At 41.3% G+C, this 24,293-nt stretch overlaps 1 protein-coding gene across 2 annotated transcripts; it reads right to left on the bottom strand.

Moving 5' to 3' along the window:
• Window positions 1-1,561: 1,561 nt before the first annotated feature.
• Window positions 1,562-17,380, bottom strand: smurf1 (SMAD specific E3 ubiquitin protein ligase 1). Of its 2 annotated transcripts, none has more exons than XM_004560740.5 (18): window positions 17,094-17,380; window positions 10,583-10,621; window positions 9,959-10,067; window positions 8,186-8,319; window positions 8,008-8,073; window positions 7,797-7,872; window positions 7,351-7,562; window positions 7,174-7,258; window positions 5,833-5,979; window positions 5,406-5,640; window positions 5,179-5,282; window positions 4,735-4,849; window positions 4,475-4,653; window positions 4,214-4,351; window positions 3,979-4,099; window positions 3,602-3,803; window positions 3,234-3,318; window positions 1,562-3,147 (listed from the first exon to the last, which is right to left on the bottom strand). In XM_004560740.5, the coding sequence occupies exons 1-18, from the start codon at window positions 17,146-17,148 to the stop codon at window positions 3,048-3,050; spliced, it is 2,202 nt and encodes a 733-aa protein (XP_004560797.3). In that variant the 5' UTR covers window positions 17,149-17,380; the 3' UTR covers window positions 1,562-3,047. The 2 variants fall into 2 exon arrangements, with proteins under 2 accessions (XP_004560797.3, XP_012777188.3); XM_012921734.4 differs by having other exon boundaries at window positions 3,234-3,309.
• Window positions 17,381-24,293: the final 6,913 nt, after the last annotated feature.

The following is a 24,293-nucleotide window of genomic DNA, read 5'->3' as shown; positions in this document are numbered from 1 at the left end:
GTATTTATATGTAGGGCTCCTTAAACAAGAAGCAGAAAAACTTTGAACTATTAGCTCTCTCTCCCTTTTAGTTAGGATTAAAGAAAACCATACTCAAACAACAGATCAAAATAATATACTTAAAATGACTTTGAATATGAAAATCATATGTAACTATCAAATATGTATGTTTAAATGCTCTGTAACGCTATAACCTATTTACAGGAAACCAGCTATGCTTTTCACGTTTTCCTAACATTTATAGGATTCTATTGCAATGATGAATTAAATAATCATAAATAAACAGTTCAGTGTCTGTCCAAGTTATCCCACAGACTGCACTAAATACTCTGTTTCAGATGACTGACTCAGCCACTGAAGAATCTCCAATTTCTTTGCCTCTTGGGTTATTTTTTACAGTTTGCTTTGGGTCATTATCCATTTGCAACGTGAAGCTCTGTCTTGCAGGATTTAGCTGAATCTGAGCAGACAGTACAGCCCTATACACTTCACAATTCATCCTGCTGCTTCTATCAGCAGTCACATCATCAATAAACACTGTATGGCAGCCATACCTCCACCATGTTTGACAGATGATGTGGTATGTTTCAGATCATGAGCCGTTTCTTTTCATCTCCAGACTTTTCTCATCATTCTGGTAAAAGTTCATCTGAGTTTCATCTGTCCATAGAACTTATTTTGTTATTTTACAGAGATGCAAAGGCTCTTTTAGATGTTTTCTTGCAAAGTCTAATCTGGCCTTATTCATGAATAACAGTTTGCACCTTGTTTTGAAATTTCATTCATGAAGGTGTTTCTTGATTGTAGACTTTGATAATGATATGCCTACCTCTTCCAGGGTGTCTCAGGTTTGTTACATGTCGAGAGCACCCTGGAAGAGGTAATCTGCTTTTCTTAACCTTGGGAGTTACCTACTGAGTTGTTGAGCAGGTCAGGACATTCTGTCTTTTACAAATGAACCAGATTGTTGATTTGCGCTCTCTCTCTGCGGTTTTATTTTTGCAGTCTAATGAAGGTCTCCTTAATTTGCATCAACATTTGTTTGGCTCTCATTTTGAAAAATCCAGTAAACAGCTACAAAATCCAACACTTGGAATCAACTCCTGATACTTTCTGTGCTTCGGCTGTTATGGAATACCATGGGAACAGGCCTCACCAGACTGTGAAACTGTTTGTCAGTCAATTGCCCAATTACTTCAGAGCCTCTGTAAATGGGGGCACTATGCATAAAAATGGCCCGAATTCCTAAACAGTTGTTAAACCCATTGAATTCAAACTGAAAGTGTGCACTTCAATCACAGTTCCTTTAAAATCCACTGTGGTAGTGTACAGAGGCAAAAATGTCCAAATACTTAAACTTTACTGCAAATATTAATCATTTTGAATCGATTTGTGTGATTCATGCAAAGTCCAAGAGCAAAGCAGGTCTCTTTTGCTTACATGCTCTCATTAATGTTAATGTTTGAAGTGATGGAAACCTGCTTAAGAATACATATAATAAATGTGTTTGGTTTAATTAGACCCATAAGAGTCGACATAGAGACACAAGACACAAGCAATGTATTTTCAATGTAATTTCTTTTAATATAATCTTATTTACAACGCAATTTTCATAAATGTTTAGTACATAGTAAGTTACAATACTTCTGCATCCATTACACAGTGAACTCATACCCTTGATAATACAGACTGAAATGGTCCTGCTTATTAACAGTCTTCAATTTAAAACAGAACTTTCTATGTTGCTTGCTCAACTTCTAAGCTTCTGATTTCGTTCAATTTGGAGCATTAATGACTGCTAAGAAACTCATTCATGGTCTTGACGATGACTTCTTGCCAACATTCAGGCTATGGAGAGAAAAAGGGGCGGGGATCAGGGCCACAAAAAAAAGCAGGTAAAATGAGGGCTAAAACTTGTATAAAAGGCTTAGGAGATGTAACTATACAGAATTCCAGAAACACGTTCTTTCAATCCTCGGTTTAAAAAAAACAAAAAACAAATCCAGATGACCTCTCCATAACATCAGTAGAGTTAGAATTTTTTTAAATTAAGGCTTGGGAAAGCCACTTTGATTTCATTTTTAACAGATGTAACAGGGCATTTAAAACACCAAAAACACTAGCAGGTTTCATACAATGACAAGGAGTATTTCTCTGCAGTAATACGAATGTTAAAAAAATGTAACAAAATTCAATAGAACCCACTTTGTGGGTTACTTGCATGTGAATTGACCCTTCAACTATGGGGGAGGGGGTGATGAGGACATTAGTGTGGGCTCCACGCAGAGCATATAGCAGCTTGGTCAGTAATCACTTAGTAATAAATAATAAAATAGAGTGGATCAGAGTGGTCGCAGATACAAACAAAGGAATTAAGATTAAAAAAAAAAAAAGAGAAAAAGAGGAGCAGGCTCATTTGATCATTTTTACAGCGTAACCGAGTGTCATGCCTGACACAAACGCAAAAACACGCAGACACATAGATCTGCACTCTCTCACATGCACACACACCCAGACAAACACGTGTACATACATGCGCTCATTCTGAGACACGACAGTGGTTAAACACGAAGCATGAATACTAGTCAATCAATCGACTCGTCAGGCAGAAAGACAAACAGGCTCTGTCTTTTTTTCTTTTTTTTGTTTTGTCGTCTTCTTCACAAATCTGACTTCTATGTTCCCGGCTTCGTATCCGATTGGCTGAATCCGTCCCGAGACTTCGCTGCGGTGGTTAAACATTCTGAAGGATGACATCATAGCTTGTTAAAACAGAAGGATAAAAATGCTTCTTCAAAACATTTGAAAAATTTTTTAGTCCTTTTTTTTTTTTTTTTTTAAATGTTCTCCTCCCGCTGTGCTTCCTCCTTTAACCTCCAACAGGTTCGGGAGGTGAAGGTGTCGCCGGAGAGTGAGTGTGTTCTTGTGATGCTTGGCTGCTCTGTATACTTTGTGTATACTTGATATTCGGTTTGTGTGTGTGTGCATATATGTAAAATGTCACATAGTCTGTGTGCACGTGCAAGGGCCAAGTGTGCGCAGATTCATCACTCCACAGCAAAGCCGCAGGTCTCCTCCACAGCAGTCAGCAGTTTCTCGTAAAGCTTCTCATAAGACTCATAGGGAGGGATGTCTATCCTGTTGAAACTGGAGGCAGAAAAGAGTGAATTACTTCACTAACAAAAAAAATAATTGACACAAATATAGACACACTAAGAGAAATCGGTTCTTACCACGTGTGAGCCTTGGGCAAGTTTTCTGTGTTAGCATCTATCAAATGGATGGTGAAGAGTCTTGGTCCTGCAGAACCTGTAGAGCCTTACACACATACATTCTAGTTATCACTGCTCTGGTACACAGAAAAGACTTTAAATAGAAAAAGCTCTCAACACTCTTTAATGGGTTTCAGATTGAAACGTGCATCTAACCATTCTCACATGAAGCTAATATCGTTCTAATTTGGGTTAAAAAGGTTGCATTTAAAGGCCTTGTATATGAGTTATGTGTTGAAAAAGTGAACTAAATGTTACCATCAAAGGAATAGCAGAAGCAAAGTGTAACCAAAAGGTGTATGTTGTGTTTGTACCAGTGCATGACCCACCCTGCAGCGCTTTGAATCCCTGTAGGGGGACCCTGGTGGAGCCTGTGACAAACTGCAGGAGGCGTCCTCTCCTCTCCTCACTGAAAGCCTCCACTGCTTGCCAGAACCACCGCACCACATTGCTTTCACTTGTGCAGTGTTTCAGACGGGTGTTAGTCTTCCAGTCTGCAAGGTCTATTTTTCCTAGTCCACCAATGATCAACTGAAGAGATTTAGAGACGGGGTGGTGGGTAGGGGTTTGAGATGGATATAATGAATTAGATAACAGATTAGAAGAAGAAATTTAATCAAAACTACCAATCCAACATGCAGATATGGTAAAAGTCATATAAATATTTAATAAGTACTAATATATTGTTGACGTATCAAACGCGTACCTCAAGTTCTTTATGGTCGAAGGCTTTGAGGAGGTGCTGTGGGATGAGCTCACTGAACCCCTTCTGCAGAGCCAGAAACTGGGCTTCAATTCCACGCATAAACCTCCAGTTCACATAAAGTCTGAAATGAATAAAATAAAATAAAAAATAAGTAAACGTCTGGCAGACGTTTGCAAGTAATGTTTACACTCTGTATCCGACACAGAGTTTAGAGTACTACTGTGGAGTTATTTACCTTACATATTCTTTCTTGTTCTCCTCAGTGACGGGGACATTACGACCATTAGGCTTGAGTTCATGTTGTGAGAACTTCCCAAAGGCATTGTGCTCTACACAGAACGTGTGATCAAGTACTGAAGTGATGTCATTCTCCCTGCACACAACACATCAAAGTAAAAGCTGAAATGGAAACTATGTAGACAAGCACGCAGGACACAAACTAAGCAGTCTGCCTGCGCCAGGCTGAGAGGATTCATTTATTGGTGCTTTTGCTCACAATATCCAGACGAGGCTCTTGTGCAACTCGGGGTCGGTGGTCTCCAGGTCGTTGAGTTGGATGGGTTTGCCCAGCAGCTGTTTGTAAAAGGGCAACGTGAAGCTCCCGTTGATGTAGTGACCGTGAAAAACTGCCAGGCCCATCACACGACCCACAAAATGGAAATATGACAGGTGGTCCTTAAAAGAAAGACAGTGTGAGACACAGAGTCGGGACTTATTAGCATTGTTCGTTATGTGGGTTTACTTGTGTGTACTCACAGGATTGATGGAGGAGTCTGGGTTGATCTGTAGTGTGTAGATATTGTCTGTGGAGTACTGGAACAGGCCGTAATAGGGGTTTAACATCTCGTGACACAGCAGGTACAACCACTCCCTGCAGACAGACACCACAATGATCACAAAGATGAAGTAGCACCAAGACTTTAGTGAAAACAATCAAATACAAGATCCTGTCTTTGTATCCAGTCTTTTGTACAAGCAGTTGATGTAGCACTTTTTCAAAACATGGGGTAAATTTATAAATTATATAGTAATTAAGTTCACAGCTGTATGTCAGACTACCCCTTACTACCTGTAAATTCTCGGTGGGAAACACTGCAGTAACATTTAACATTTAAGCGCAGGCATTAAAAGAGCTGTCACTGTGTACTTAGCACTGGTACTTGGACGATAGGATGATAAAAGCACCGTGCAGCAAATTACCTGGCCACTCCACCATAATCGAGTCCTTCCTCTCCCCTGAACTTCACCATTAGCCGTTTCTTCAAGTCTTTGGGCCTCATCTTCATTATCTGCCGGTATGACTCCTGTATAACGCACACAGCTTTAATTACAGGCTATCAGGTTTAGATCAGTTTTCTTTTGTTAATCGGTTATTTAATATTCACAGCCAGTGCTTCTGTGTTTCCTCCGCTTCCACCTGCACTCACCTCAAAGATCTCCTCTCGGGACACCTCTATACGACAGTGTCCCGCTTGAGGCTGCTGCAGCGACAGCTCGTGGCGGAGCAGCTTTAATTTGTGCACCAAATCTCTTTCGTATCGCGCTGCCACATCTCCATCCCCTCCTCCTCCGCCGCCGCCACTTACTCCTCCACCGCCCCCCTCCTCACCCCCCACATCCATCTGGGGGGCCTGGGAAGATTCCTTCACTTGTGATTGCTGACTGGAGGTGGGAAGAAGTAGAGGAGGAGAACAGAAGGGAAATATAAGGTTGTGGAAGAACGATACGCACAGGATTACACACAGCCCCATTCAGCATAAGCAGTGAAATCTACCATAAGCTCATGTTTCTGTATATCACACCAGTCAGCAGCGTTAGTAGGTCGGTGGCAGATTAGATTGGTCCATGCTTTACCTGATAATGTTGTGTAGGCGCGGGTCTGTGAACTGTGTGGTTCGGTTGTTGTGGTCCACAAAGTAGATCCGGCCAGACACGGTGCTTCGGACCTCCCAGCCTACAGGTAAAGGCCCGAGTTCCTCACAGCTCACGCTGGCCAAATCCCTGCACCAGTAACAGATAAACACAGTGAGACAGAGCACCACATTTCCACCTGTTCTGAACATGCATACTAAGTAGTATAATCCTCATACTGAACTAAACTTGGACCCCAAAGGCCCATGAAAAGCTACTAAGAGTTATTTTATTTATCTGCTGCTGAATAAGAGCATAAAAAAGACAGCGGGCATGCTCTAAAGACACATGGAGCAAAGTGTTTATGCACTTCTTTTAGATATCGCTGCTCATTACAGGGTCGAACTGTGTATTTAGTGTCGGGTCACAAATTTGAAGAAACTGTTAAACCTCTTTGGGCTACAAACTTTGAGAACCTTATTAAAACCAAAACATTTGTTGAAGAAATGCTTGTACATGTTTACTGTGATCAGTACCTCACCATAACAGATTTTGAAATTTTCCTCAGTGTGAAACAAAACACTTGAATTTCATCATTTTTTTGGCCCTCTTTACGTAACCCTTGAATCATAAACTTTAAAACACAGTCATTTGGACATGTTTATGATTAAGGTCAGCATATAGGGTCAGAAGTAATGGGCTGTTATGACAGATTTATAGTTAGCAGTAATTAATATTGCTGACATTTTTATGACCGGGGGCAGTTCGTACTGTCAAAACCATCCATAAATCTTACTAATTAAGAATTGTAAGTGGTGTAAAACTGTCACAGTCACCCATTAGCACAAATCATGAGATCATAAAACAAGATGTATCTACACAAAGTATAACTTGTAGATAAAGTATGATATAAGATGTAGATAAGGCCTAAAATGTTAGCCTGAGTGTATAAGTCAAATGCTTAAAACATTAATTTTAGTGTATTGACAAGTCAACCATATCACTCTAGTTTAGAATAGGTACAATATTAGAGTTATAATCCCAACTATCCGATGGTCCTCTATGAGCATGCACTCAGCAAAAGTAGGAAGGAAGAACTCCCTCTCAACATGCAAAGAAAAGTTTAAATTACATGTAAACCTACATGTGAATGCACTCACTTACAGAAACAGACTTTTCTTGTAAAGCCTTTAGAAAAAATTTTATACAATCCTGAGTATAACCCTGAGAGTAGAGTACTTTAAGGGTGTGTTAAGTCTGCAGATGCAGTGGCTAAGTCTCTTTGTAGGCTTTCACCTCTTTTCCAGTTATGCTTGGACTAAATGAAGTGCAGCATAGTCATACCGTGGTATCCGGGGGTCATGCCAGGTGCTGACGCCTGTCTGTGTGTGGAGGAAGTACACCTGGCCCTGCACTGTTGTTCGCTGCTCTGTTTTAACAAGTAAAGAAAGCCATTAAATGGACTATGTGAGGTTTAGGTTAAACAAATATCTATAGCCACAACAGGAGTTCATCACTGACCGTATCCCTCTGGCAGGTCAGGCGGTTGGTGTCCATGCGGTCTGTTCTGAGGGGTGTGGCCATGACCTCTGGAGTCCTGCCCTCTGATTCGCTGGGTCTGAAGACGGCTCTCCTGACTGGGAGAGTCGAGCCGACAGTTCCCGCCTCCCGCGGCACCGGTGGAGTCGGAGTAGGGCAGCGGTTCTTCACTGAAACACCCCTCAAACACAGGCCTACACACAAACGCACAAAGAAAAACACACTGGAATCACATGACGGGTCAACTGCTTTTTATTTCAAACTCAGCGCAACAAAGACAGCAGGAGGGACAAATACTTAACAAATAGAACTAAAATAATCCTCTGACCTAAAACAGGTTGTTGTGTAACATCACATGAGATCCAAACAGTCTTGTATTTAAAAGTTAGGGTGTGATATTAGCAGGGTTAACATCTGGTGACACTCACCCATCATTTTCTAACAGTCCTCTACAGTCCACAACAGGGCCTCCGCTGCCAATGCGGTCTCGTGTTTGCAGGCTCACTGTAAACAAGGAGGACGGACAGGTCAGAGAGTTGACGCCGTGTTAGAGGGGGGGAGTGCAGAAAATGCACACAGTGAAAGAAAAGCAACAATATGACTAATCTGTACATACGCTCCATCGCTGTCCAGCCTTACCTACAATCTGCCCCCGCACTGCATCACTGTCAGAGGGGTTCAGCTTACATAGATCTAGACGCTGGTCTGAAACAGGAAGCAAATACATTTTTATTTTCTTGACAGAGCAGCACTAAATAAATGGTGTGAAAATGTGTGTATTTAAAATCAGAGCAGTAGATAAAGACGACGGCCTTACATCCTGTGTCTTTTAGCCTGCTGATGGCATTAGAAAGCAGTCGTATGCAGCCCAGAAAACCTGCCCCCTGTCGTTTATGGATCTTCTTGTGGTTCCATATACTGATGGTGATGGAGTCTGTTTTACCAATGTAGCTAAAAAAACAAAACAAGTGACAAGTGCAACAGGTCTCTTTAATCCAGCTTTTTATAAAGGCGAGCCATTTTAAAGGTCAAAGATCTGAATGAATGAAACAATCAACATCTGTAGATCTTCTGCATCTTTAATGAGTTGTTACATTTACATATAACTGAAAATCAATTAAAATGACAAAGAATAGATGAGTTGCTGCCAAAAGTGGAGGAGTTTAAGTGTCTTCAGGTCTTCACAAGTTCAATTCAATTTTATTTATACAGCTCCAAATCACTAGAACAGTTGCCTCAAGGTGCTTTAAATTGCAAGGTAGACCCTATGATATTACATACAGAGAAAAACCCAACAATCACATGACCCCCTATGAGCAAGCACTTTGGCAACAGTGGGAAGCAAAAACTCCCTTTTAACAGGAAGAGACCTGCAGCAGAACCAGGCTCAGGGAGGGACGGCCATCTGCTGCGACCGGTTGAGGTGAGAGAAGGAAGACGGGATAAAGGATATGCTGTGGAAGAGAGCCAGAGCTGTGAGACTGACGCGGGGATTGGGGGCAGATGCTGTACTGATCTGTGGTGATGAAGAGAGCTGAGCTTAAAACTGAACCTGTTGATTAACTGGTTGACCTATGCTCCTACCTTCACCTATGGTCATGAGCTCTTGGTAGTGACCGAAGGAATGAGGTGGCGGACACCAGTAGCAGAAATTAGTTTCCTTCGAAGGGTGGCTAGCCTCTCACTTAAACAGATTTCATACTTTCTGTGTCTGTGAGTTTGCTAGGATCTGTTTGGGTCCCAGTGACGTCAAACTCATCATCAGACAGTCAGTGTGAGGATCAGCTCAGGCATCCACGTACCTGCCTGTTTTTTGTAACCGCACAGATTCACCTGCAGAGAATTTACATTACAATCCACCAATGACGCATCCCATCAAGGCAGCGTACTTCAAAGAAGTATAACAGGAATGAATATTTGGCTGTAGGGTCTCCAGCAGTCCGTGTCCCCAACAGAGCATAATGCAGGCTTTAGAGACAGGGTGAGGAGTTGAGTCGTTTGAGAGGGATTCAGAATAGCGCCACTGCTACTCCACATCGAAAGAAATGGTTCGGGCATCTGAAAAGGATGCCTCCTGGACACTAGGCCTCAGGTTAGACCCAGAACCTGCTGGGTCCAACCTGCTGGCTTGGGAATAACTCAGTGTCGCCTGGTGGTGACTGGGAAGAGGTGGCTGGGGCAAGGGGAGCCTGGGTCTCTCTGTTTGAGTCCCCAGTATACCTGGTGCGTTTATTGCTTTGTGTGCTGCCGGTAATGTCTTTAAAAGTCACTTCTACTCATGCCCTGTGATAAGGCACAGGCAGCCGCTAATGTCTTTTCATGAATGATAGGTGTCGCCACTCAGACAACACCAGCACATCTGTGCTGATATAAGACAAGAAGTCAAAAACTGTTGTTTTATTTTATTCTGTTTAAAACGCACGACAGAGGACTGCTGCCTCCGTGACCTGAACACAGACAAGTGGTAGAAAATGGATGGATGGCTATGTTAAACTAATTATAATTCATTTTAAATATCTATACCTAAGCAGAAATTACTTTACTGCAAACGTATAGTAGATTTGTTTTTAGAGCTGTGGACGAGACTCACAGGTCATAGTGCTGATTCCATTTGGGGTCCAGTGTGCTCTTTACTGTATCTGTAGAGTGGCATTGACCTGATCCGTCCACCACGACTTTGGCAAAAGGATCTGGCAGACCTGCACACAAAAACTTGTAATTAAAAATCTGTTGCCCATAAAGTCTCTCAAAATCCAAAGTGGCTTAGGTGCTTCTCATAAACATGATCTCCATGTTAAAACATTTAACATAAATGGAGTTGTTGTATTTGTATCTAGACTCATACTGGCCTGCAGTTTAAAAACAAACAGGAAATTCAGTTTGTTTGCCATTCTTATTAACAGTACTTGAGATTCACCATCTAATCTGACAGGAAATGAAGACTCTAATCCAGGCAGCCTTTAACAAATTCTGACCAAGAACAAAACTGGGCACACTCGGAGAAGCTTTGCAGCCTTAAACAAACCCCTGATTGTGGGGTGACAGTCAGGGTCATTGTTGTATTCCAGCGCTACCACAGGTCAACAGTTATCCCTCAGAACAGCAAATGAGCAACATCAATGGCACTCTGTTTTCACAGTCGCTCCTATGTCACACGGGCTCTTTATAATGCCAGAAATATGCATGTGAAAAAGATCACAATCAGAGTACTTACGAAAGAAGTCTTTCTTTGCGAGGTTCTTGGCACATAATACTGCAAGAGAAAGGAGAAAAAAATTACACAAATATATGTAATATCACAGCACGTAGGCTGACACAGAGGACGCATCTGAGGGGAAAGAATGTGGGTCAGGATAAATGTATGAATGCCAGAGGACGGTCATGAAAGTGGATATGACACGGACAGAGAAGTACAGGCTAGTGTCAGGCAAAAGGCACAAAGACAGACACACGCTGAAAGACCACCCACGGATAAAGCAGGAGACCACTTTCTATACCCACACCATCTTTGTAGAGTCAGAGAGCAGAGCTCAATCTGACCAAGACTCTGAGAATTTGTAAGTGTGTGCAAACTGTTGTTTATCATGTACGTGGGTGTACACAAAGTCTGGTTATTTGTTTCCCCAGACAGCTGGCATATGACACCCTAGGCTAGCTCTCCTCTAACACTGAAAACACAAGAGAGCAACAACTTTACAGCTATTTCTTTCTTCTTCTTTCTTTTTTTTTTTTTAGAAATACACTCAAGTGTTTGTTTCAGGGCAGAACAAAAACAAGCTGCATGTTGGTTTTCACAGCTGATGCAATGCAATTCAAAAGGTAAGCTGTAATCAACACGGATAATGTTTGCACTTCAAGTCCACTGGGCCTTTGTCAAATTTATATGCAGTGTTTTTATTTGGGCTGGTAAGTAAAGTGTAGGGTGTATACCTGTGAGCTCTGCTTTGTAAAGAAACAGTAAGGTTTTTGTTCTGACTGCATGTGAGCTTTGTGTTTGCTGTTTGACACACTTATCTGTAAAGATCAGCTGATCACTGTGCATTAAAAAGGACCTTCAAAGTTCCGCTTTTTTTAGTTAACTGTCCTGATGTTTCATCTCTTATTTCAGCGTGTCATAACAGTCAGTATGCTTAAGATTAGATTATCATCTTCTTCCGGTGCGCTAACATTTCTAAAGGTTAAAAAAAGAAGAATGTATTGGGCTAGCTTCATTTAGTCACCATCAGCGTCCAGAAGACACTGTAGTATTTCTGGCTTCTCTTCCCGTCACAGACGACGGCAGACCTAAACTTAGTTTTAGTCATTTTTAACTTTAGCTTTTAGGAAAAGAAGAATCCACACACTCCATGTCATGACTACGTGGGCAACAGCACAAATGCACAAACAGCACTTTCTGCCATAATTAGTAATCGTTTGCTTTGGAAGGCACTGAAGAGTGGAAATCACTAAAGCTGCACTAACTAACAGCTACAACTAACAACTAACAGCTTGAGTGAAAGTGACTACGTGCAGGCAAACACAGCTGTCCCAATGCCTCTAGCCTCTGCTGTCAATGCAGAAAAAAACCACAGTTAAGCCACTGTACTGGGTTATTGACAACATATAGGTTATGTGTGGATAAAGTATGATTTCCGTTGGTGTCGTGTTGCACATTTACTCCTGTGTTACTGCAGAATGTCAGTGTGAGTCTAGTGATTCACAGTCACACTGATATTTTAAGGAAGTAAATGCAAAATCTAACATGAACAGCACATTTCTTGAGCTGGACTGCAATGTCAGCAATTTATTTATTTTTTGATTATTCTTTAAATATTAAAAATACACACCACTATGGACCAACATAAAGGTCGCCAGAAAGTATTTATGAGTTCTTGTGCTAGTTTCAGCTCAAACTGTTTGACATGACACGTAATTAAGATAAACGGCTCTGTGGCCAAAAACAAGACAGCCTGACAGAACCTTAGAAAAATAATGTGGCTTCATCTCTCTGTTGTTCATTTTCATATTAAAATGAATTGGGGTGGGGTGGGGGGGTCAAAATCAGATCTGAGTTAGAATGTGTAACCCAATCAATCACCTGCATGGAGCTTGGCAGGGGAGCAATGGGTGCATGAAGTGGGTAGGCGAGTCATCCCACACATCTGAGGGGTTTTGTGGCCTTCATTACACATCTACCGCAACTTTAAATTACCTTTCATGGCAAGTTGAAATAAGCTGACTCTGCACTTAGTCTACTTTGATGATCCCTTAATTATTTGCCCTTCTTTTTTTACCCAAATGACCAAATATTTGCGTTCCTCAACATGTAGATTTGGTGCTTTTCTTGTTTTGTGTCCATTAATAGATTTAATCTTTGAGCTTCACGCTGCTGACCTGATAAAGCAATATTTTCATTTATTACCCCAGGCACTGGACTAGATCAGTGTAATTAATTCTTTAGAAGCTGATTTAAAAAAAAGTATTCTGCATATTAATAAAGATAATCTCAAAAGTCCTCCATCCAATCTACACTAACTGAACAATGCTGGTGAGACACTGGGAACATTTCAGAGTTAAGTACTGCTGGTACCGTCAGGGGAAAACAACCTTAGATCTTAACTGATCTGCCACACACCTAAACTGCCTTTTGATTCGGTTTGGCCCAGACGGCTATCTAGGATCTAGTCAGGCAGTCAGTGGTTTAGGATGTGGTGACCAGAGTGGCACGTACGTGTCTGATGTTGCCTAGTCCATTTCCTGTGATTAACCAATGGAGAATGGCTTCAGGATATCCTTCCCTGTTCCCTGTCAACCTCTTCCAATCCTTTCCTCCTGACTCACACATTCCACACTGAGACTTCATCTTTTCTACAGACGTAATGAAAGAAACGCAGTGTGTGAGGAAAGGGAGGGAATCGAGTTTCTAAAGTCTGCCACCTATTTCAGACTGGAAGTAAAGGAAGCCTCTGTCGCTGTCCCTGCTGTGCTATTCACCAATTCTTCCCACAATGTGTTTTCTGACTTGCTCTTCTGTGGCCCTGAATGTGTGACAGGACCTTTCTCAGCATCTCAGGAAATTCCTCATTCTGCGAAGGTCATGGCTGGTAAAAAACACACAGAGCTTACAGCCTAACAGCTCAGCTGGTTCTCAGTTTCTTTCCCCACTGTCATTTCCCTTTCTTTTTATTTGCATTTACTGCCTTTCTGTTTAAAAAAAAAAGTATGAAAAAGCTAGACAGTCAGTAGGGTAGTGATGGCGGGGGTTCTATTCATCCAATCTTGATGGGACAAGCAGAAACAGTTTGAGAGAGGTGAAGAAAAAGTGAGCCTCTTTTGCACCAGTCAGTCAGCTACATAAGGAATTTAAAAATCACATCAACCATCTCCTACAGACGTTAGCAAACTTGCTCTACACCTCTTTGACACCAGATATTCTTTGGATAATGACCAGAAATGCACAACTGCAGCGCCTAATTAAAGCTTCCTAAATCACCATTAATGGCCGAGTGCTCCGGTAACGAAGCCAAGGTAGTGCAATCTCTTTGCACTTTGATCACAGCTCGAGTCAAAAAACATGATGAATGCTGACAAACTTCGAGCGGTCTAGACTTTCTTGTCTCAGCAAGCGCCCGCAGCCTTACAAGCAGAACAACTCGTGAGCTTATGATGATGTCATTTCCTGTATGACCTTCTTCTTTCGGCAACAAAAACAAAGCAGTGGTTGGTGGACATGTGAGCAAATATCACACCTGCTTAATAACAAGTAGCCTGCAGTACACAGACGCAGGACAACAGAAGGGCTTGCACAAACACCCAGACAATGGTTCTGTAATGAAGAATAAGTGGACGCTGAGGCTCTTTAACCTCTTCATCCATGTTTCTACATCCTGTTTGGCATGCTTTTCTGTAAATGTGTTTCTGCACATACTGCAAGCTTAGTAAGTGAAGGGATTAGAAATGCTTATGCTGCTTCCTAAGTAAGCATGAATCGGACTCCCCCCTTCTCTCCTCTGTTGTATCCATCACACAAACACTCATTTTTATTTCACTGCTTTTTTTCTCCTTTTCTTTGATTGTTCCTCATTCCCTCGCACTTTTGTCCTCCTCTTTTCAGCTCCTTCACCCCTTCCCTCTCAAGTAACCTCTTGTCCTGATGCTGCCCGGTATTGCAGCTCAGGCAAGTTAAGCACTCAATCCGACTGACTGGCACCAAAACCTGAGCGGCACGTGTTGCGTCCACTAACTTTATCCTACTAAATGACTGATTCTTTAATTCCTTTCATGGCATTTTCCACAATAAAACACAAACAAAAACACCCTTTTCTCCACCATTTTTGACCTACTTATGTTCTGCATCTTGCCTTGACCATATTTTTGCATTCAAATGTTATGTTTCACAAGCTCAAAAACCAGAGATACACTACAGCTAGTTATTTTATTTATTTATTTTTTAAAATATTACTGCAGTTGCAAGTTTTTGGTATCAAAACTCACAAAATTAGCGTATGATCAAACATTTGGTGCTTTTTTTTCAAAATATTTAACACTGTGTATGACATAAATAATTTGGTTATACATTGGTTTCAATACAGAAGCTACTTCTGACTGTTCCCTTCTCACAAGCGGTGGATGCACTAGGTTGATTTGGTAGAGTTTTATGCCAGATGCCCAACCTAATGCAAACCCAGGGATTCGTGTGTCTCTGGCTGGAATTCAACCAGTATCCTTTTGCTTCCTAAACAAATGTCTATACCGCATTACACAAGTTTCAAAATAGTTTACATTTTTTCCCCCTGTTTTCATTAAGTATTTCACTTACTTAGGTCTTCCGTGTTATTCAAAGCAATACTTAAGCTTAAGAAAAAGATAACGAACACAGGAAGACACAACAATCACTTGTAAACACAACAAAGTCTCTCAGATCTGACCCAGTGTCAAACATGCTTATGTCCCTACTGCACACACACACGTGCACGCTTTCCAGATATACTGATGTTAAGGGGGGGAAACAACCAACTCTTTCTGGCAGACTGAACAGAGCTGGCCAGCCTGGCAGCATTGCACTCCCATTGGCTCATTGCACATTCCTTACCCAATTAGAATTCCACTCATACCTGTGGAGGCGGGGCACAGTCAGGGGCAATAACCTCTGGTTGCATACAAGTTTACACACACATACCTTCTCTGCTTGCTTTCATTTTAACTCACCTGATGAAACACTTTACGATAACATACTTCTTGTAGAGCTTATTTTACCAGAGTCGCTTACAGTAAACTTTATCATAAGAGGACAGGATCTATTATAATCCCAGATGACTGCAGTGTTTTAACTGATTCTGATTAAAATGATTTGTTATCAGTTAATCTACCAATCTTAGTAGTATATAAAATACCCGCTTACAGTTGATACAATGACATAATCTATTTTGATCACAGATGTCACTCTTGAATGTCAAGAGTGACATCAGTCCTTTGTTATTATTTCAAACAAAAGGAGCGATGAACTGTTCTTTTGCAGATCTACGTGGCTAAGTGAGACTCAGTGATAACGTCAAGCGCAGATAACCTCAACCTGAAATGTATAAACAGTGGGATAAGTGACGAAGTGTGCTAGATCCCTTGGTCTGATTCCCGCCCTTCCTTCTTGAAATCCACTCTGAGAGGAAGAGTCAGTAAGTAAACAGCATGTGGGGTGCATTTTCAGACAGCACTTCACCACATCAGTGCTGACAGGCATTTGCTTTAAAAGACATCCATCACAATCATACCTTTGCAGTACACTGCTGCAATGTTCCATAAAAACCACACAAAGAAATATTTAGTCTGACGGAAAGCAAATTTTAGTGTGTGTCATTGCTCAGTTTTGACTCAGGGGGACAAGGCGTCTGCTCAGCGGCTCAGATGGGTCATTTCCATTTGAATAGAGGCCCTTGGATGCCCAGTGGGGTTACATTATCAACAGTAGGAACCTTTGTTCCAGCTGTGACTGTATGTGGAGCGGAGGAGGAAACTTCTATATGACCTACAGGAAACTGAAAAATAATTTTTTTTTTATCTCAATTCGGTTGAATAAATGACCCCTGAAGAACAAACATGCTGCACTTCCTTCAGTGGGGACAAGTTCAACGAGTCCGACATTTGTGCAGCTACAGCTGACACAGCAGCGAAATGCCAATCGATACTCATTGGTAATCCGGACTAGGATGTCAAATCTAGCGGGAGATCAATTTTCATACAGGCTGCCGCTCCACATTTGCTCTCTCCCCAGCGTTACAGAGCTCGCCGCATTCGGCTGAAGCGGAGGTTTCGGCTGGTGGTCAGCACCCCCCAAAAAGGGTGTAGCTAGCAAGCGCTAGCGGTCAACATTAACCACAATGTTACTATTAGCTAGCAGGCTAAGAAGCCACTGTTAGTGGTTGATAAAGTTTCTGAGCGTGGCTTTCAAGCGTCGGCATTCACCACGACTAGCGGACTAGTCGCCTGTCTCAGCTGCAAAACGCACAGGACAGTGAACAGCTCCTCGGCTGTCCTCTCGGTAATTTACTTAGCATCTAAGCTAACAAGCTAGCACTCGGCTGGTGTTTGCCACACAAAAACCGGATGTTTGGGCGAACAGCAGACTCGAGAGGCTCAAAGACACTTCGCGTTGTCTCGTTGGGTTTGCTAAAATCAACACGTTACCGAGCAAACACTGAGTTCCGGTTTAAACGTGCACCGTAAGCTCTTTCTTTCGCTCTCGCTTTTACCTGTCAGTCGGATTTTGATGCTGGACCCGTTCCTCCGACTCCCAGGATTCGACATCACTCCGGGAAAAACGATCACACAAACTTCCCTGTCGAGCCAGCCAAAATCACAGTTTCACCAAGTAATGGAACTGCGAATAACTTCAGTTTCCACACATGCGGTTTGCTTTTGGTTTCCTCACGGATAAAAATGTATTATTTCACCGCAAAGTCTTGCGCTCCTTCGAAATCCGACAACACGGGAGAACATTTTCGGGCAGGCTCAAGCACGTACTGACGTATTGTTCTCAGTGTCTGTACAGTACGTGCTCGCTCCGGGAAGCGTGGGCGTGCCCGTGGTGATCAGATTCTTTCAAGTCTTTAGACATTCTGTTTTGGTTTTTATTTCAGTAATTAGGGCCCGGGCACTAAAAGTACGAAGACCCTACTGGAATTGCTCGTTTATTATTATTCAGACAAAACAAGTGGCTTTTTGAGGGCTTTAACATACTTAAAAACAGAGAAAAAATAAAGAAATGTTGCACACGTGTCAGGTCTGGTAAAAAGAAATTGGTATTTTAATAGTTTCGCATATGCGTGGTGCAAAATGGCTCTAGAGCGCCACCTATGCGTTGTTAAATAAAGTCCTATGACCACATAGTTTGAGCTACATGAATGAAATTTGGCACAGACGTGTAACATACCAAGACGAACAAAAAAGTAATTGGGCCCATCAACGCAAACCCAACAGGAAGTCCACCATTTTGAATTGAATGTGAGATTTTGGCACCGATTTTGCCATTTCTAGGCGTTGTACTTTTGCGAACTCCTAGGAATTTGATCAGATCAGCTTCATATTTGGTCTGTGTCAACTACACACCTGGGTCATTTAATTTACAACAGCATTCATTTTGTTAAAAAAAATACAAAAATAGAACAACACACAGAACGGGCCAACATTTAACTAAAAATTGTTCAACTCAACAAAACTCAATCATTTTGCTGAAATGATACTGCTAGGTGTTTTGTTAGCTAGGCTATCTCACCTTGTTCAGGGATATTAGCTTCAAGGGGCAGTGTAAAAGGCATTTTTTTGCGTTTTTAAAAGTGACAGTTATGGATTGAATTTGATTGCTAAACATAATTTTCCACATAGTTTTCTTTTTCGTGTTCAACACTTCAAGCAAGCTAACATCAAGTGTGTGACAAACTCATAGTCGATCGATGTGGTCTGTGTGTGCCAGGTCAGCAGTCAAATCAGTTAAGATATGAAGATGCCTCTGTTTAGAAATATATGACCAAAAGAGGGTATCTTAAGGTGTGAGACGCCCCCTGCTACAGGGGAACGTCACTTACATTGTTGTTAAAAAAGCATTTGCTCCCTTCCAGATTTTATGGACTCCAGTGAACCACAGTGAGATCCATTAACCACAATTGGAAAAGAACTTGTAACAGTCGTGAACCTTACCAGGAGTGGCTGGCCTACCAACATTCAGTGCATCGATGACTCATCCAGGAGGTCACAAAGAACCCAGAACAACATTAACGAACTGCAGTCCTCACTCGCCTCAGTCAGAGTTCATGATTAAACAATAAGAAAGAGACTGGACATAAATGGCATCCATGGAAGTGTTCCAATGAGAAAACCACTGGTGACCGCAAAGAACAAAACGCCTCGTCTCACATCCACCACAGCTCATCTTGATGATCCCCAAAACTTTGGGAAAACATTCAAAAGTTTCAGAAGGGTTAAACAGTCCAAAATGTCTCCGCAGAAATGTGCCACCACTGTAAAATGTACAATATGGACGATAAATATAGCCACTATTTACAGTTTTCACACAAACATTTTCGCACCAGTGTACCGCAGTGAAGTGTTGCATTATTTGCAGGTGTACACCATAAATCTAGAGAGTCGTTATCTGATGGTTCAAGGGGTCCCAGAAATTGGGGTTATAACTTGATTCAGCTGTTTGCCCTCTATGGAGCTGTAGATGAGTATAGGCCCCTGGATGAGTATCCTGCTGAGGAGTTCACAGAGGTCTACTTTGTAAAGTTCCAGAAACTGTTCGTTATGCATAACTGGCAAAGTCTGAAGAACCTTCGGAATAATTTGGTTTCAGTTCAGCAAAGCGACACATGGATGAGAAAAGTTTCTATGGTGGTGTGCTGCACATGTGCTAAGTCCGTATAATTTTATACCTATAGGTTAGATTTTGCTTCACAAAATCCACCACTCCAATAAACAACAACTTAGTTCCACCTTAGTCCGAGCAAACCTAAGCTAAGATAATCACACACACACACAACTAGTCACTTTACATCTTTTCATTGTTTCTTTGTACATTTCCACAATTTCCCTTTGGCACTTTTCTTTTAATTTGACTGGGATCTTTTTAAATGATGTTGATTTTTACACAGAAAGAGGACACGCAAGAGGAGCCTTCTTCATCAGAAAAAACTACCACGTCAGACGACAACAACCTCACACGCAAACAAACCTCTGGAAATGACAATACAAGGGAAACTTCAAACATCAGCTGCTATTTAGACTTTACTCTTCTGCTATTACCTCCCCAAGAACATCATTACTATGGACCTAAAAGTCAACATAGGGTTTTACTGACAGAGGATAAAATAGGGACTTTACACAATACCTGTGCTGACACAGCGAGAAGTGGATTCAAGGTGCAAATAGACCTTCTCAAATAGAGACAAGCAGCACATCAGACCACTGCAGTCAGATTTCTCCTTTGGACCACACACTTGGGAGAACCCTAAAGGCAAAATGGAAGAGGCTGAGGAGCCCTCCATTACTGTTTCTGGTCATAATGAGCCTTTGATTGGGCCAAAACGACCACATTGGCATCAAGATCATAGTCCTGTGGGAGGAAGCACCATTGGCAGAGCTGGTAAATTATTTACAGACCTGAGAATTTTTTAAATATTTTTATTTTTTGGAAAACCACGTGAAAACAGTTTTATCTGTGCAGCAAACAGCTCACCATCTTTTTCAGTATGATCTCCACCAGGTCTTTGATTCCTTCGTCAGGGTCCTCATTGGGCCGTCTGATGAGCCTCTCCTTCAGAAAATCGAGCATCTCCTCTCTAGAGATGGCATTGTCACCATTCAAGTCGTACATGCTGAAGCAATCTGAGCCATGCCAAACATAGGAATTTGTTTTAGGCAGATAAGCTACATGTGTTAAGGTGTGAGAGTGAGCCTAAGCAAAAAAAGTAAGATTGAGGAATTACATTTAATTTTTTCATCCAAGGTGCACCGAAGAAAAACAGGCAGTCCCCTCAATCCACTCTTCCATGCCGACAACGCCGTCTTTGTCTTTGTCAAATGTAGTGAAGACTGAATGACAGACAGTTACACTCACAACATGTCTTGGATTTAATTATAGATTTTAATTGTTTGTATTGAAGATATTGTTCATTCCCAACTCTGTTCTCCTGGACAAATGTACTGAAGGATATGATTTAATCATTTTGAAAGAGCTGGTGGAGGTGAGTGATTCCTTTGTGCTCCCATATTGGAAAGTGGACAGGGCTATTGTATAATAAGAATTCTGGGTTGTGCCAAATTGGAGAGTATTTACAGGGTGATAGTGATGATTTGGAGATTTAGTTTACTTGCCACCATTTTATCGACATTTTACTATAAATAAATATAAATAACTGTAAACTGAATACCTCTACCTGTGATCCTGTCATCAATCAGCCCAAAGATGCTGTGCAGTATACTTAGGAACCTCCCACTGTCCAGACTGTGCACTGCTCTTCGAGAGTTGTCAGACTCCACCATAAGCAGGTTAAAGTTAACATTTAAAATTGTGTTTTAAACATAAAAAGCTACAAATATTTTAGTGAATGTTGTAAAAAATGACTCGAAAAAACATGTTTTTGTAAGGTTTTGAGCTAAAAGTGGAAAAATGTTGCTGTTAATTCCAGCATGTTTCAGTTTACAAACGGCCCCCATAATGAAGAGCACTAAACTACCGCTATAACAAAGTTAGCCGAGTTTAGCCCGGAGATTTTCCGATTCAGATCGATTTTAGCTTGAATAAAGTGATATCGAATCATTAATCCTCAATTGATTTTTTATAGGTGTAAACCTCCAATGTGAGGAAGGCTTTCTTGTTATATGGTCGTTTTCATGGAATATTGCAAAATAGCTCCACAGCACCCCATACAAAATTTCAAAAGACCACCCCCTACTCTATGTTTCATCTATGTGTCTGAAATTTGGCAGGCTTATGTAAAATGCCAAGATGTTTTCAGGCCTCGTACTTTAACGAACTCCTCCTAGGGATTTAATCACATTCACGTGATCTTCAACGGGTGAAATCTAAAGACCTTGATGATGCTAAATTGCAAAGCTTTTCACGTTTTGTGAAACCATGTGGTCATGGCGACACGTCGACCTTCAATCACATGATCAGAAGAAGCATTTAACTGTTGTAACTAAAAGATACACTTGGCTTTCCCAAAACTTTCCCAAACTTAACAGGCAGAATGAGAGTCCAGCCCCGAACCGATTCATGTGCCATTTGTCAGTAATGGTTAGAGCAGTGCCTAGTGGGAAGAGGAAATGCAAAGTGGGTTATAATCATCATTGAACGAGATAAAATTTTAACTGGTGGTTCTACTCATGATATGCGTCAGTGGGACATCAGATTGGATGGTAATCTCCATCGCTGCCTGCTGGGCGTAGGTGTTGGGCTTAGCTTGATGCGCTGGGGTGCGAGGGCCCTCTCGTCACTGCTTGCAGCTTTAATTCTACTTATTTATTTTTTTTTACATTTACTTCACGAAAAATGAATCAAATATAATAATACATAGATAGACATACATTAAAATCTATTTATAGAAGGTCATAGCAGTTACTTTTTAATATAGCGCTCTTTTACCTAATTTCTACTTTAACAATATCCCTACATAGAATCACTGCCAATAAAAAATGGTACGGTCTCACTTTTTATGGCTAACCTCATCAACCCAAACCTAGTTGTTTAGGTTTTTGTCAATAATTGCTCACTTTAAAAATAACTTTTAAAACTTAGTACCTAAATTAACCCTTCAACAACTCTGCTTTACGTTTCTTATTCAAAAATCAATGAATATCACTAATATAAAAAAAGCAAACAACAAACTTTTGTAACAGCTTTGCAGATGTTTGGCAGAGCTTCCATTTTAATTAAAACTCAGACAAATGCTGCGGAAAAATGGGTAATATATGATAATACATGCTGATAGGAATGGATGACGGTCTTCCTCTAAAGTTAGGCCTTGAATGCTGTTCACCCCAGCAATATTTAAATTGCATTATAATCCTTAGTTCCTATAATGTTTCACTCAGACCCACAAATGTTAATTTATGGTGTCAAAAGGAAAAGTTGGGGTTTCAACTGAGTCATGGGATTCATCTGCACAGGTACCAAAAATATAAAATACCTGAACTGTGAGAGACTTACACTTGTGCAGAATTATAACTTTGATGGGAATATGAGTGAGACGATAAAGTCATGGCAGATGTGACATAAAATTAAGTTCAATTGGATGCACCATTTGCATCATAGTAGCATAACAGGCTTTAGGAAATGTTTAGCAGGAACATGAAGCGTGCAGGCAGCTAAAACACAAAAAGACTGAAGGAAAGCCGGGTGACCTGAGATTATAGCTGCTTGGATTTGGCTCTTTAGCGGCGGCACAGTTAGCTGCAGTATTAGCAGTGGGAACAATGGTACCTCTCACCGGCCTGTTTACACACCACAGTAAATCCATATGAGCAGACAAATGTCTCGCACACGTCCCAGGGGCCAGACACAAACACACATGTTGCAGTTTCAACTCTTTCATATTCGGCCCATTGGCCACAAACCCTTAAAACAGAGAGAGATACAGGTGGAAGCAATAATTCATACACCTTTCCACCTTCCTCTTCATATGAGCAAACCTCTTTATGTCTTTAATATCTTTCCCCATTTTGTCCTCCACTTTTAAACTACATCTGTCTAATTCCCAGATGATGTTTGTATTTGTCTGTTTAACTATGTCAACACTCCACAGGTGGCTGTAGTCACGCTGGGGACACACACACACAAATCGGTCTATCCTTCTAGCCATCGTGTACAGCTGTTAGTGTGATTATGTGATTATGTGGGTGTATCTTTTATTCAGCTGGTCTCAGGGGCTGTGGAGCCCCTGAGACCAGCTGAGTGTGCTCACAACAAAATCATTCCTATCATGGAGACAGACTAAAACCGCAGGGACAAGCAGACACATAGTTAACAAAGATGAAGTCATTCTGTTTAGCTGAGCAGTTGGGGAATAATACTGGGTGGCCAAAACATGAAATAAAAATCAGAGGCTGAGACATGAGACGACGAGGAGGAAGATGAAATTACACCAAGAGAAGAAGGGGATGGTAAAAGAGAGGCTCCACAGAATCTGTTAAATCATTTTAAAAAATAACAAAAGCACAATTTAGAAAGCTGGAAAAAAATAATATGATTGAAATGCTGTGAAATGAATGATGAAGAATATGGAACCAAGTCAAACCATCATCCCCCTGAGGCTCATTCTCTGTGCCGCTGAGTCAGTACGAATGTGAGTGCCCCCTTTGGGAAACTGGAGCAACAGCTACTTCAGCTCAGAGGAAGTTGGGAGTGAGGCTACAGGCTGAGAACAAAGCAGTGATGTCAGAAAATTTCAGCTTCTGGGAAAGCAGCAACTTTTGGCATTCCCTGGAATTTTTCTTCACATCCTGGAATTTACACATCCTGGGAAAAAAAATCAGCTCTGTTATATTTGACCCAGAGCTGTTCCTAGCTGAAAAAAATCCAAATGTAATTACTTACACACCAAAATACACTGAGGGAATCATTGTTTTAATATAAAGGATTTAATCTGGCTGTAGGTATTTCAAAATAATCAAGATGGACAAAGATCTAATTGAATTTGATGGACAAAAATAACCCAATGGCACATCAGTGGTTTCAGTTTAGGGTGCCATACTAATCCTAATGTACACACACAGATAAAGTAATAACTGCTTAACAGCAGAGACATGGTGGAATGAAACTGGAGGGGTGGAAATCAAGAGGGATCGGGGAAGATAACTAAAGTAATGGGCTGAGAAAAGGAGATGGTTTTGATGGCTTTGCAGGGAAACCCAAAATGGACCAAGGCAGACTAAAGAATTCCCAAATCCACATT

This window comes from Maylandia zebra, linkage group LG4 (assembly GCF_041146795.1).
Source record: "Maylandia zebra isolate NMK-2024a linkage group LG4, Mzebra_GT3a, whole genome shotgun sequence".
In the NCBI taxonomy this organism is placed as follows: Eukaryota; Metazoa; Chordata; class Actinopteri; order Cichliformes; family Cichlidae; genus Maylandia; species Maylandia zebra.
The sequence above is the reverse complement of the archived record's forward strand: the minus strand, read 5'-3'. Positions and strand labels throughout refer to the sequence as shown.

Coding starts and splice junctions, on each gene's coding strand:
- smurf1 (XM_004560740.5), bottom strand. CDS start 17,148: ATGTCGAATCCTGGGAGTCGGAGGAACGGGTCCAGCATCAAAATCCGA. Junction 4,654..4,734: donor CAGACTCCTCCATCAATCCT/GTGAGTACACAC, acceptor CTTTCTTTTAAG/GACCACCTGTCATATTTCCA. Junction 4,352..4,474: donor AAGAGCCTCGTCTGGATATT/GTGAGCAAAAGC, acceptor TGTTGTGTGCAG/GGAGAATGACATCACTTCAG.